This window comes from Peromyscus eremicus, chromosome 1 (assembly GCF_949786415.1).
Source record: "Peromyscus eremicus chromosome 1, PerEre_H2_v1, whole genome shotgun sequence".
Classification (NCBI taxonomy): domain Eukaryota; kingdom Metazoa; phylum Chordata; class Mammalia; order Rodentia; family Cricetidae; genus Peromyscus; species Peromyscus eremicus.
Genome location: NC_081416.1, coordinates 182,852,969 through 182,866,434, shown reverse-complemented (window position 1 = coordinate 182,866,434; position 13,466 = coordinate 182,852,969). Strand labels below are relative to the sequence as shown.

Below are 13,466 nucleotides of genomic sequence, written 5' to 3'. Positions count from 1 at the left end.
GCTCCAATCCGGATGCTGCTGTATGCGGCTGATGATGTCCTGCCTATCTAGCCCTTCACGCAGACACAACCAGGCTCCTCCCCAAGCCCTGCCCAGGGCTTCAGAACCGGGTTTCAAAATGCATAGCGGCCTCGGCTGTTGTTTATTAATACGGCTCAACTGAGACAATGGCACTTGGTGGCAGAGGGCGTGGGATTCGATTCCAGAGATGATCGCTTGATATATGAAGTCACTGAGGCGTAGAATGGGTCTGAGGGGCTGAAGGTGGGACAGCATTTTCAGCCAGACTGGTCAGATAGCTCCATTACCTGAGCTCAGAGCCACAGCTCTCTGGGCTAGGAAGACTTTATTCTGCGCTTCCTAAAGGCAAAGAGGGGCAGAAGTGAGACACCTTCTCTTCACCCATGTCCTTCTTCCCACGTTCTCAGGCAGCCCTTCCCGGGGAACCAGCCTGGCTCACCGTCTCTATCTGGCGTTTGAGCTCAGAAATGAGGCGTCCGTAAGAGTTAGCCAGGGCTACTGTATACGCCATCAGGATGCTAAGGAAGACAGGAATGAAAGTCACTCCAGGAAAAAAAAAAAAAAAAAAAATGTGTATATATATCCTCATCATATGGCTCCTTAGAAACCAGAATCAGGAACCTCAAAACCCTCTTGAGTCTTCCATTCTCTTCTGCCTCAGACCAAGAAATCCATACCTCTGCCCTCCTCCTTCAGATCAGGAGTCTAGGCTGCAGACCTCCTTTAGACCCAGGGTTCCAAACCCAGACTTCTTTTCTTAGACCCAGGAGTCCAGACCCCAATCTCCTGCTCCAGGTCTGGGTAGGCCCTAGTTCCCTTCCATTCCATTCCACATAGGTATCCCGCCTGCAGCCCTCCTCGCTAATACACAGGTGCCCAGCCCCCACCTCCTTCTTCTTTCAAACACTAAATCACACATATCCAAACTCTGACCCTGAAGTCTGGAACCACCACTCACCTAGAGAGGATCAGAAGGGGTATAGCAAAAGCCTGAGTCCCCAGAAAGTAGAGAAAGTTCTGAGCAGTTTGAGGGAGACTTTCAATGGACTCGGGGATCTGGACCCAAATGGATGACTTCCCTTGGAATGGGCCACACAGCTTAGAAGGTGGGATCCTGCAGGCAGAGACACATTGGGTTCAATCAAGCAGGGCCAGAGTGAGGATCCTGGATCAACGCAAAGGGAAACGGAACCTCTCATACTTACAGGAAGATACTGTAGAGCACAGGGACAGCAGAGATTGCCAGACCCACAAGAAGCACCAAGGGGAAAAAGAAATTTGCTATGGAGGCTCGGAAAGTGCCAGAGGCCGGTGAGTAGATGGAGAAGAGTGTTATCTGGAAGGGAGGTGTGAGGAAATGGAGATTTGAGACCCAAGAGTCAATCCTTTGTTTTTCCTTTTTTCCCATCTTGGAGTTTTGGCCTCCTTTAAGGCAGGACCCAGATATCTGAGCCACCTGTTGTTCAGTCCTAGAAGGCAGAGTGTCTCAGATTCCTCCTTCTTTGGACCCAGGACTCCGACTTCCAGCGCGCCCTCCCTCCCTCCCTCCCTCCCTCCAGGCATTCTCCTTTCCCTAGCCCAGGAGCGCAGTCCACAACACCTGTCAGCTCACACCCCAGGATCGTCCTCTGCCTCACCTTCTTCAGGCAGAAAAGTATCAGGAGCTTGGCAGTGTTGATCAAAGGTAGTAGAGGGCAGAAAAAACTTCCCACCCAGACCACGGTCTGAGCGTAGATGAGCCCCAGCACCTCGTCAGGCACTTGGAACTCCAGAGTCCCGGCCAGACGACCCAGTGCTCCAGGACAGAGGCCGCAGAGTATCCTGAAGGGCAAGGTAGGGCAGTCATAGACCTGCACTTTGGTCTCCCTAACCTTACCATCCAGCCCATTATTTTGTAAAGGATTGTGAAGAGCTGGATTTTTAAGACCTGTGATCTGTGTTCCAGAACCTGATTTTGTAGTTACCTGGTCTAAAATACTAAGCGAGTAGGAGTAAGGTCAGAGAGAAGTAACCCCCGCCCCCCAAAAAAAGACTGGTCATCAGAGCCCTAGGGAGGCTGGATCACCACCAGTTGCAGGCCAGCCTAAGCTACAGTCAGACAGTGTCTGAGAAAAATAAAAAAGGAAGTGAGCGAGATGGCTCAGTGGTTAAGGGCCTGTACTGGGCTAGGCATGGTGGCGCATGCTTTTATTCCTGGCACTTTCAAGGCAAAGGCAGGTAGATCTCTGTGAGTTCAAGGCCAGTCTGGTATACATAGAGAGTTCCAGGACAGCCAGGACTGTGTTGAGACCCGGGGGTGAGGGAAAGAGTCTTCTTCCAGAGGACCAGAGTTCAATTCCTACCACCCATATCAAGTAGCTCACAACCACTTGTAACTCCAGCTCCAAGGGTTGACACTATTTTCTGGTTTCCATGGGCACCTGAACTCACATGCACATACCCACCCTCTACCCCACCACCCCACACACATAATTAAAATAAATCGTTAAAATAGACAGACACACACACACACACACACACACACACACACACACACACATATATATAAAGAGGAGTCAGAAGAGATGGCTCAGCAGTTAAAAGCATTTGCTGGGCAATCATGAGAACCAGAGTTAAGATCCCAGAACTCACATAACAAGTCAGGCATCTTGGCATGTCTGTAACCCCAACACTGAGAGGGCCAGAGACAGGAAAATTGTTGGGGTTTGCCAGTTTCCTGACTAGCTAAGAAAATGTGAGTCCTAGGTTCAAGGAGAGAGACCCTGCCTCACTCAAAGGAATAGGCAGAGAGTGATAGAGGAAGACATACAAAGGCCTCTCTGATCAACCCCCACACAAGCACATAGCATATGCTCACACAAACAGACACACTTGCAGAGCAATAAATAAACACGATGAATAAAATAATGAAGAGGGCTGGGGTATCTACCTTGCTTATGTAAAGACCCCAGTTAAAAAGAAAAGAAGTGTGGCCTGGGCAGGCGTCTCCATGACGGGTAAGGTGACCTGCTGACGTCCCACACAACCTAAGTCAGAGCTCATTTTTTAGTAAAAGGGGGACCTGTAGGTCCCTGGCCCCCATTTTGGGTAACTGTTGCCTTGCTCGCTGACTGTGACCTTGATATCCTCCCTATGCTAATTCCCTGCCAGGTTCCACCCTCCTGAATGCTTAAGGGAAGTTCCTTGTCTGTGTATCCTGCATAATGAGTGTTAACAGCTTAGATGCAAGATTGTAAAAAGAGTTCTCCCATTGTGCTGTAAGCCTGTATTCAAGACCTCCTCCTTCCTTCCTTCAATAAATGGTATTTGGCATTAAAAAAAAAAAAAAAGAAAATAATAAAGGAAAGTCTGTAAAGAGAGAGTAAAGTAATACAGAAAGAATAAGCCATGTAGGGATGGGAAACAAAACACAGGGCTTTTGGACCCTATACAGTGCTTTAGTAACTTTAAAATGTTTAAATGCTAATGAAAAACAATAGCTACAGAGAGACATTGGATTGTGGGGAAAACTGCTGAATTAAACCAGCCTATGTATTTTAAGTATGTCTTAACTTCAGAATGGAAGTCAGGAAATGTGTTACATTGGGGGGGGGGAGGCTATGCCTTTGTTTCCACAGGAAATGAAAATCTATGGATTCCTTCAAAATTAATAAAGATCAGATTTGACCAGGAAAAAAAAAGAAAGAAAAGAAAATGGGTAGAACAAAGGTGAGAACTGAGCTGGGCGGTGGTGGCGCACGCCTTTAATCCCAGCACTTGGGAGGCAGAGCCAGGCGGAGCTCTGTGAGTTCGAGGCCAGCCTGGTCTACAGAGTGAGTTCCAGGAAAGGTGCAAAGCTACACAGAGAAACCCTGTCTCGAAAAACCAAAACAAACAAACAAACAAACCAACCAACAAAAGGTGAGAACTGTCCCATGGTGGGTGGGGCCTGCTCCAATAGGGGCGGGGCTACAAGGCGGGTCAGAACACTTACTTCCTAGGAAACTGGACCAACAGCATGACCAACAGGCCCATCAGCAGATCAAAGAGCACAAGTTTGTACATCTCCTGGCCCAGTCGAGTCTCCCAGCACTGAAGAAGTAAAAAATTGGTAAACCAGACCCTCCGAAGTGGAGGCGCAGTTCCGAGGCTCCAAATTGCCAGCAAGCATCAGAAACCCCACTCATGAATTGTGTGGGTGGGGGCTTCAGTGTTTGTGAGCATTCATGCAATGTTCAGCTTCCTCCCAAACCAAGGGAGGATGCACCCAGTTCCAACTATCCCTGCCCTACCTCTAAGCCCAAGAATGCCACATAGGCACCCACAGCATTCTCACCGGAATATCTCTGTAATTGTAGCCACAGGCCTTGCATCCTTCTGCCTCCTTGTTTCCCCCACATGTGATCTGATTCCACAGAGAGAACAGGAGGAGCACCAGGGAGGCCAGACGCAAAACCACAGTCCTGCAAGATGAAGGTGGAGAAAAGGACTCACACTGATGTAGTGCAGACCATGCTATTCCCTCCTGGATCCCGCCTCCACTCCTTTTCTACAGAAGAAGGAACTGAGTTTCAGTGTCAGGATCTCATATGCATGGAACTCCCCTGTCTCATTTGTTTACATATATATTTTTATATGTGTGTTCCTGCAGAGGCCAGAAGAGGGAGTCTGATCTCCTGGACCTGGATATTCAGGCAGTTCTGAGCTCCCTGATGTGGTTGCTGGGAACCAACTCCCGGTCCTCTCCAGCTCCTTTGTTAAAAAAAAAAAAAAACTGCCAGGCGGTGGTGGCGCACGCCTTTAATCCCAGCACTCTGGAGGCAGAGCCAGGCGGATCTCTGTGAGTTCGAGGCCAGCCTGGGCTACCAAGTGAGTTCCAGGAAAGGCGCAAAGCTACACAGAGAAACCCTGTCTCGAAAAACCAAAAAAAAAAAAAAAAAAGTGTGTGTGTGTGTGTGTGTGTGTGTGTGTGTGTGTGTGTGTGCGCGCGCGCGCGCATGCCATAGTGCTTGCATGGAGGTCAGAGGACAACTTTGTGCAGTAGGTTCTCTCCTTCCACCTTTACATTTCCTTCTGGGGATAAACTCAGATCGCCAGACTTGCACAGCAAACGCCTTTATCCTCTGAGCCATCTCACTGGCCCAGACTTCTCTTATTTGTAGAACCAGAGACCCTTTCTCTTCCTGTCCCTTTGTCCCTTCTCCCAGAGATCCCATCCCATCCCGTGAGTCCAGAACCGAATCAGGATGAAGACGATCTGGCGGCTGCGAGTGTAGCCCTCCAGCGAGGCAATGAACTTGAACACAGGGGGCAGCACGAAGTTGAACACGGAGATGAAAATGGATGGAAGATAATCCACCAGAAGTTTGAGGAGGGGGGTTTGTTGAACAAGGGGTGTCTCCTGAGAGGGAGTGTGGAACAAGGAAAGAAGAAAGCTGAAAATCCGTCCTTAGCCTCTTTTTACCATAAAGGACCTTAAAATCCCAGGCCCAACACCTCCCCTTTCCCAAGCCTAAGATCCTGGAAATTCTAGACTTCAGTCCTCTCTCACAGGGCTTCACCCTTGGAAATGTGAGTTCTAGGACCCGAGGACCCTCCTCCTCCAAGACCCTCTGCACCTGCAGCGTCACGGTGCACTCTGTGGCCCAGTAGATGCCGTAGAAGGCCGCCCCCAGGAGCGCAAGGATCAGCAGGTTGAGCAGAGCCCTCATCGACCACACCTTGGCTCGCTGGCCCAGCGTCTGCTCCGCAGCACAGCGCCTGACCACGGCTTCCTCCAGCTCCACCTGAGGCCAAGAGGGACGACTGCTGCTGGGGATCCATCCCTCCAGGCCTGGCTCTTCTTCAGATTGAACCACTATAGCCCTCTCCTTGTTCCATACCCTCCAGGCTGTCCGTGGGACCACTTAGTTCTTGGGGCACTGACCCTCCGCAGCCTGGACTTGCACCCAAGATCCACCTAGCCTAACCCAGAACCCCAAACCCCGCCCCTTTGAGGCTCCGTCTTCTGTCCAAGGCCAATCCTTCCCCTGTCCAACCCAGAGTCCCATTCCCCTGAGACTCCGAGCCACTTCACGTTATTTTCAAGCCACGCCCCTATTTTACTTTGGACCAGTCTTGGGCTCCGCCCCTTCCCTAAGCGAATCCCTCTCGCCTCCTCCCCGCTACCAGTCCCCTCCATGCCAGGCATTCTTTTTTTTTTTTTTTTTTTTTTTTTTAAAGATTTATTTATTACATATACAGCATATATGACTGAAGGCCAGAAGAGGGCACCAGATCTCATTACAGATGGTTGTGAGCCACCATGTGGTTGCTGGGAATTGAACTCAAGACCTTTGGAAGAGCAGTCAGTGCTCTTAACCTCTGAGCCATCTCTCCAGCCCCCATGCCAGGCATTCTTATGTAGCTTCTTCCTTACGTCTCTCTCCCTGTCTATTAGCAATGCCTTGCTCCTTATCTCAACCGGGTCTTGTGTGGTCCACAACTAGCTGTAGCCCCGCTTCCCCGAGCGCACCTGCAGTTCGTACAAAATGACGCGCTGGCGCAGCCGCACGTGCACTTCTCCGCAGAGGCCAAAATTCCAAGCTGAGAACACCCGGTGGCTGTAACTGGTCAGAACCTCTGACTCGGCCAACAGCGTCTCCTTCAACCCGGACACCGAACTGAGAGAAGAAACCACGGGAACAGGCCATGTAAGAGTGTCAGTCGGTGGAGGCACCCTACTTACGGAACACGAACTCAAAGACCTGTGATCAGGTGCCATCTGCTGGAGTCAGAGAGATACACAAGCAACGTCTTTGGAACCAAAGGCTAAGAGAGAGATCTGGCAAGCAGACCCTCTAAAGCGACAGAAGGACCTAGGAGAGACTGGCAGATCTCCAGAGGAAGGAGGGGGAGACCTGAGAAGACGACAGAGCAAGAGAAGAGAGCATAAAAAAAGACATTCTAAGCCGGGCGGTGGTGGCGCACGCCTTTAATCCCAGCACTCGGGAGGCAGAGCCCCACGGATCTCTGTGAGTTCGAGGCCAGCCTGGGCTACCAAATGAGTTCCAGGAAAGGCGCAAAGCTACACAGAGAAACCCTGCCTCGAAAAACCAAAAAAAAAAAAAAGACATTCAAGAAAGGAGGCAAGCTGGCCCGGTGGCATGCGCTTCTAATATCTACACAAAGGAAGCTTAGTCAGTTCAAGGGCCAGCCCTGCTACATAGTGAGTTCCAGACCAGCCAGAGGTATGCAGGGTAACAAGGTAACTGAACTGTCTCAACTTGCCCAGTAAGACAAGTGTTTCGGGGAGGGGGCAAAGACTAGAGAGACTGAGTAAGAAGAAAGGATGAGAACAAAAAGAAGAGAAAAACAGAACTGGCCAAAGAGACCATGTCTCCCTTCACCAGCCCCTCCTTCCTCCCCTGAACAACTAGGGAGTGTTCCCACATGATCTCTGTATTTGAAACTGTGGGAATATCCTTTTCATGTAACTCAGAAGGAGTTCCCATATTTAAAGAAAACTACCATAGAGCTTCTTTCAGCTTCCAAGATTTGAGCATCTTCCTGGCAAACCAACCAGGAAGCTGTGTGTGTGTGTGTGTGTGTGTGTGTGTGTGTGTGTGTGTGTGTGTATGTGTGTGTGTGTGTGTGTGTTGTATGTATGAGTGTTTAAGTGCACCTTGGAATCAGTGTGTGTGGGAGGTGTATGCATGAGTGTATAGGTGTACTAGGGAATGTGTGTGTGTGTGTGTGTGTGTGTGTGTGTGTGTGTGTATGCATGAGCGTATAGGTAAACTAAGTAGTGTGTGTGTGTGTGTGTGTGTGTGTGTGTGTTTAGTGTATGCATGAGTGTATGGGTGCACTTGTGCATACGTGTGTACTTGGAGGCCAGAGGTGTATGCCAGGTGTCTATCACTCCGCATTTTGTTTTTTTCAGATAGAGTCTCTCACTGAACCTGGAACTCACTGTTGAGGATAGACTGGCTGGCCAGTGAGCCCCTTGGATCCTTTTGTCTCTGCTGCCCTCCTCCACCCCCAGCTAGGGTTACAGATGTGTGTTGCTGACACACTCAGCTCTTCTGTGGGTTTTGGGAATCCAAACCTAAGTCTTTTAGCTTCTGCTGCAAGCACTTTATCTACCAAGCCATCTCCTCAGCCTTTGTATTTTGTTTTGTTTTTTGTTTTTTTTTTTTTTTCTTCAAGACAACATTTCCCTGTGTAGCCCTGGCTGTCCTGGAACTTGATATGTAGACCAGGCTGGTCTCGAACTCACGGAGCTCTGCCTGCCTTCTGCCTCCAGAGTGCTAGGATTAAAGGTGTGTGCTACCTCCAGGCTGTTTTGTTTGTTTTTGGAGACAAGGTCTCACTATGAGGGTAAGGCTGGCCTCAGACCCTACTGCCTTCACCTCCCCAGTGCAGACCCGGGCTCCCCATCCATTTACTCATGCTTTTGTTTATTTGTTTGTTTGTTTGTTTTTCGAGACAGGGTTTCTCTGTGTAGTTTTTGGTTCCTGTCCTGGATCTCACTCTGTAGACCAGGCTGGCCTCGAACCCACAGAGATCCACCTGGCTCTGCCTCCCAAGTGCTGGGATTAAAGGCATGTGCCACCACTGCCACCCGGCCTCATTTACTCATGTTTAATTATATTTGTTCATAATTAAACAGTCTGTCTTACGGCTTGTGTCCACCTTTAGGACTACAATCTGGAACAATACCTGGCAATCAGGAGACACTAATGCTTTTTTTTTTTTTCTTTTTTAGCTTTCTTAGTTTGAGAGCATGCCCCTCACCCAGTTTTACATTCATAGCCCTCACCCCTAGCCCCGTTTAAAATACTTGGTTTCCCTCCTTGAGGATCTCCCAGTCTCATCTGAATGACAGGTTCAAATACCTGTCTCAATGTTAGGGATTTAGCTCAGTGGCAGAGCTCATGCCTAGCAAGTATGAAACTCTGGGCTCCCTTACCATCTGGGAGGGGATGAGGGAGGCAGAACCACACATGTATCTCCAGTGCTTACCCTTTCCAGCACCCACATACCCAAATAAATACCTGCCCAGCACTTCCTTTGTACATCTAAAAGTTACCTCAGAGCCTGGGGGTGTGGGAGAAGTTTAGGGTAGAGCACTTGCCTAGCATACATGAAGTCCCTAGATTCCATCCCTAGCAACACACACACACACACACACACACACACACACACACACACACACACACTGGGATATATCTGTAACCCTCAGGAGACTAAGGCAGGAAGATTCCTATGAGTTCAAGACCTGTCCAGGCTACATAACAAATTTGAGGCCAGCCTGAATGGGATTATAGGCAGGAGCCATCCCTGAAGGCCTAGTGTTCTAATTCTTTTTTCTCTTTTTGTATTTATTTATTTATTTATTCATTCCGTGTGCATGTTTGTTTATGTGATGGCATCAGTGTGCCATGGCCCAATGTGTGTGGTGGTCAGAAGACAACCTGTGGAGGGGTTGGCTTCCTCTCTGTACTATGCAGGTTCTGGGAAAGGAAGTCAGGTTGTCAGAAAGTGTCCCCACCCACAACAAAATCTTGCCAGCTTAGTGTTCCATTTTTGATATCGTTGGGGAATTTGAGATGGAGCCTGGAGCTCAAGGTAACCTTCCTGCCTCATCTTCCCAAGCACTGGGATTATTATACTTATGCATCTTCAAAACAGGCTTTCATGTGCTTATTTAAAGCTTCACCTTAGGTACCACTAGATAAGCTGAAGGTAGGGACTTCCCACTTTGTGCTCTCTTCTTTCTGTCTGTCTGTCCTTCTTTTATAGAGACAGGATCTCTCTATGTAGCCCTGGCTGTCCTGGAACTCAATCTGTAGACCACACTGGCCTCAGTGATCTGCCTCCCTAGTGCTGGGATTAACATGCTGAGCTAGACAGGATCTTCTGTGTAGCTCAGGGTGGCCTTCACCTTACTCTACAGCCCAGGCTGACCTTGAACTCAAAATAATCATACTGCCTCAGTCTCCCAAGTGACGACACTACTAGCTGGGGCCTCCACACCTGGCTTTAAAATAGATTTCAATGCTGAAGAAAAGACTCCTGGGGGAGGGGGCTTCTACACCACCTCCAGTTTCTCCTTCCTGTCAGAGTCAGGATGTGGGTGTCACTAACCGGTGTAGGATGAACAGCAAGTAGATGAGACCGATGACAAAGACGGAGCACAAGTAGGGGATGGCCAGGTTCGGTCGGGGTGGGTAGAACCCATAGAACAGAGGGGACCACTCTAGGTAACCCTGGGGAGGAAGAGGCAGAGTAAGGGTCACTGTGGGGCTCGGCGGAGGCAAGGATCAGGGAGCCGGGCGATCTGGACCACAGGTCACTGAGGAAACCAGAGACCATGGCACCTACCTCTCCAGAGAGCAAGTTGAAGAGCTGAGTGGGGAAGCTGACCAGGCCCTGAGTGTGGGGGGTATAGGAACCACAGGGTGAGGAGATGTTAGGGCTAGGGGGACCTGGAGGAGCGCCTTCCAACCAGGTGGGGATCAGCTTCATGCAGACTTCAATCACAGACGCCACCAGGTTGAGAAAGAGCAGGAAGCGCAGCAGGGAGAAGTAGGACTCAGTGCCTGCTCCAAACTGGCCTGCAGGGGGCAGCAGAGAAGCCTCAGGTCCCTCACCAGTATAGTTCAGAGGGAGTCAACCAAGCCCCAGCCCTCCTCCCTCAGACTCAAGAGTCTAGAACAGAGCTCTGCCTCCCCGTCACACCCCCCTGGAGTCCAGGCACCAGCCGCCTCCCTCAGGCTCAGGGGTGCAGGCCTCAGCTCTCTTCTCTAAGGCCCAGGGGTAGTCTCTACCCCATCCTCTGTCAGTCTGGCCCACCAGACTCCAGCTTTCCTTCCTCAGACCCCAGGAGTCCAGGTCTCTGCCCTCTTCCTTTAAAGCCAACCACACCCCCAATCTTCTTCAGCGTCCACGCCCAGGGCTGTATAGTCTGAAATCCTTCTTTCATTTTTCCTTTGGTCCTGGAAAGCTGTCGGGTCCAGTAGGCAGCCTTCGATTCAGAGCCAGAGGCCACCTGCTCTCTAGCCTGGCTCTTCCTGGAAAGAAAGGAGAATCAGAGTCAGAAAATGAAGGGCTTGGAAACGACAAACTGGGAACCACCCAAAGATAGAAACAGCTCTATACAATGAGGTGGATATTGTGGTATGCTGTATCCACAAAGTGGAATACTCTCTAGCAGTTAAAAAGGAAACAATTCTACTTTATGCATAGGAAGCCGGGCACAAAATGACAATAGAGCCATGTATAGTGGTGTAGACTTGTAATCGCACCAGTGGTCAGGCTGAGGCAGGGGACTGAGAGTCCCAGGACAGGCTGGTCAGATTAGTGACATGCTTTTGAAAGAAAATGAAGGAGTCGGGTGTGGTGCCCCACTCAGGCTTGTAGTCCCCTCAACTGGGAGAATGGGGTAGAAGGACTAGTGCAAATTCAAGGCCCGCTTGGGATAAACAGTGATTTCAGGTCAGTCTGGGGTGTAGAGTTGAGACCGTGTCTCAACAAAACAAAACAAAATGGCTGTTGCGATGGCCCAGCAAGGAAGGGCCATTGTGACCAACTCAAAACTTGTGTCTGGTCCATGACACCCCCAGAATTTCCAAGCTGTCCTTTGAGCTCCACAGAAAGCCATAGCACATGCATGCATACTATCAGGGGCACCCACACCAACATGTAAAAAAGAAAGAACCAAACAAATCACCAAGAGGGAAAGAGGGAAGGTTGGGAGAAGGGGAAGGAACAGAAATGAAAAATGATTAAGTCTTCCTGATTCTCAGCCTGTGGCGGCGGCACATGCCTTTAATCCCAGCACTCAGGAGGCAGAGGCAGGCGGACCTCTGTGAGTTCGAGGCCAGCCTGGTCTATAGAGCATGTTCCAGGACAGCCAAGGCTACACAGAGAAACCCTGTCTTGAAAAACAACAACACAAAAGTCTTCCTGATTCTCTAGCACAAAGTTCAGAACAAGCCCAGGCAAAGCTTACCCTGGCTCTTGGCAAGGCAATAATGAACATAACCTATTGAAATCAGGAAGAGTCACTGGACAGACGGAGGTGTCAGTGAAGAGGGGCTCACCTGTGCTCCCGCCTTGCCTGCATAGGCCAGGGAAGTTCCCGGGGAGGGTGAGATTCCATTTGGGCAGTTTCTGCAAAGGCCTGAAGACCCTTTCCTCCTCCATCCTCATCCTCATCCTCATCCAGTGTCCCCCAAGGGAGCACACCAGGGCCACGGTATCGAAGAGTAGCAGCACTTGGGAGGTCCTTCAGCACAGAGGCCAGTGATGGGCCTGGCCATGAAAAAGGAAGGATTGGAAAACAGTGGGTCTAGGCTACAATCCTTTTCTCTCAGACCCAGAATCCAGGCTTCAGCCCTGGACCCTCAGACCCAGGGACTGAGGCCTCAGCCCACCTCCCTCAGACCCAGTCCTCTTTCCTGAGGTCCAGGAGCTCAAGGCCCAGCCCTCCTCCTTCAGACTGAGGATCCCAGGGCCAAGCCTTCTCCCTCAGATACAGGAGCTCAGGGCCCAGCCTCCTCCCTTGGACTGAGGAGTCAAAGGCCCAGACCTCCTCCCTCAGACTGTGGAGCCCAGGGCCCAGCCTCCTCTCTCAGACTAAGGATTCCAGGCCCCCAGCCTCCTCCCTCAGACCCTCAGACAGGGGTCCAAGTCTCAGCCCTTAGACCTAGTCCTCTTCTCTCATGCCTAGGAGCCCAGGCCTCAGTCCACCTCCCTCAGACCCAGGAGTCTGGACTCAGGTTCTCCTCCCTTGGGGCTACAGATCCCATCATTTCTCCCTCAAATCAGGGATTCAAGGCCTTAGCTCTTATTCCTCCGACCCAGAAGTCCAGGCCCGGGCCTTCCTCATATGTTTTAAAACCCCAGGCTCAAACATCCACACTCCTAGACTCCCTTCCTAAAGTTTCTAGGTGTGAACCCCTAGGTCCCTCCCACCCTAAGTGTGAGCCTGAACTTCAACTTCCTGTCCCCTTACTGCCGAGCTTGGAACCCTGGCCCCTCCCGTGCCTGGTATTAGGGATCCAACCCGGCTCTCTCCTCCAACACTGTAACTAGGTCTGGGCACCGTTCCTCTTCAGGGGTTCTGAGTTTCCATCTCAGGAGACCCAGGAAATGAAATCCCCCTTTGCTCACAGGTTCAGGAACCCAGCCTCTTCTTTCCTTGATGGACGAATCTGATTTTCCCAAGACTCTCTCCTACCTGTTCTCGCCTTCCCGGAGCTAGACCAGGCCCTGGACTGGCCCCAGGCTTCCCTGGGACGATCTTCCATGTTTGTGGAGGTACTCTTTACACCTGTTGCTTCCGTCTCCAGAGGCCTCCAGGGCGGGGACTGCCCCAGGTAAGGGAGTGGCCTGAGGCAGGGCTGGACCTGGCCACTAGGTGGCCTGGGGTGACTATGGTACACTTCCTAGAAAGCCAGGCCTCTGCTTTGAAAGGTCTC

General features: G+C 50.6%; 1 protein-coding gene and 1 long non-coding RNA gene across 2 annotated transcripts; one reads left to right on the top strand and one right to left on the bottom strand.

The window, feature by feature from the left end:
* Positions 1-111: 111 nt before the first annotated feature.
* Positions 112-13,340, bottom strand: Tmc4 (transmembrane channel like 4). The gene is made up of 15 exons (XM_059243843.1): positions 13,226-13,340; positions 12,087-12,297; positions 10,909-11,054; positions 10,366-10,598; positions 10,129-10,250; positions 6,515-6,662; positions 5,619-5,786; positions 5,238-5,401; positions 4,337-4,463; positions 3,995-4,092; positions 1,659-1,842; positions 1,227-1,357; positions 980-1,135; positions 461-539; positions 112-360 (listed from the first exon to the last, which is right to left on the bottom strand). Exons 1-15 carry the CDS (start codon positions 13,293-13,295, stop codon positions 292-294), a joined length of 2,106 nt encoding a protein of 701 aa, XP_059099826.1. The 5' UTR covers positions 13,296-13,340; the 3' UTR covers positions 112-291.
* LOC131893898 (uncharacterized) lies at positions 7,098-8,316 on the top strand. The gene is made up of 2 exons (XR_009374763.1): positions 7,098-7,246; positions 7,922-8,316. It is a non-coding gene; the product is annotated as an uncharacterized LOC131893898 (long non-coding RNA).
* Positions 13,341-13,466: the final 126 nt, after the last annotated feature.

Excerpts from the sequence above, each read along its gene's own strand:
- Tmc4 (XM_059243843.1), bottom strand. The coding sequence starts at position 13,295 with ATGGAAGATCGTCCCAGGGAAGCCTGGGGCCAGTCCAGGGCCTGGTCT. Across the intron at positions 4,464-5,237 it reads ATCGTCTTCATCCTGATTCG|GACTGTGGTTTTGCGTCTGG; the intron begins GTTCTGGACTCA and ends TTCATCTTGCAG. Across the intron at positions 1,136-1,226 it reads GTGCTCTACAGTATCTTCCT|GATCCCACCTTCTAAGCTGT; the intron begins GTAAGTATGAGA and ends CTCTGCCTGCAG.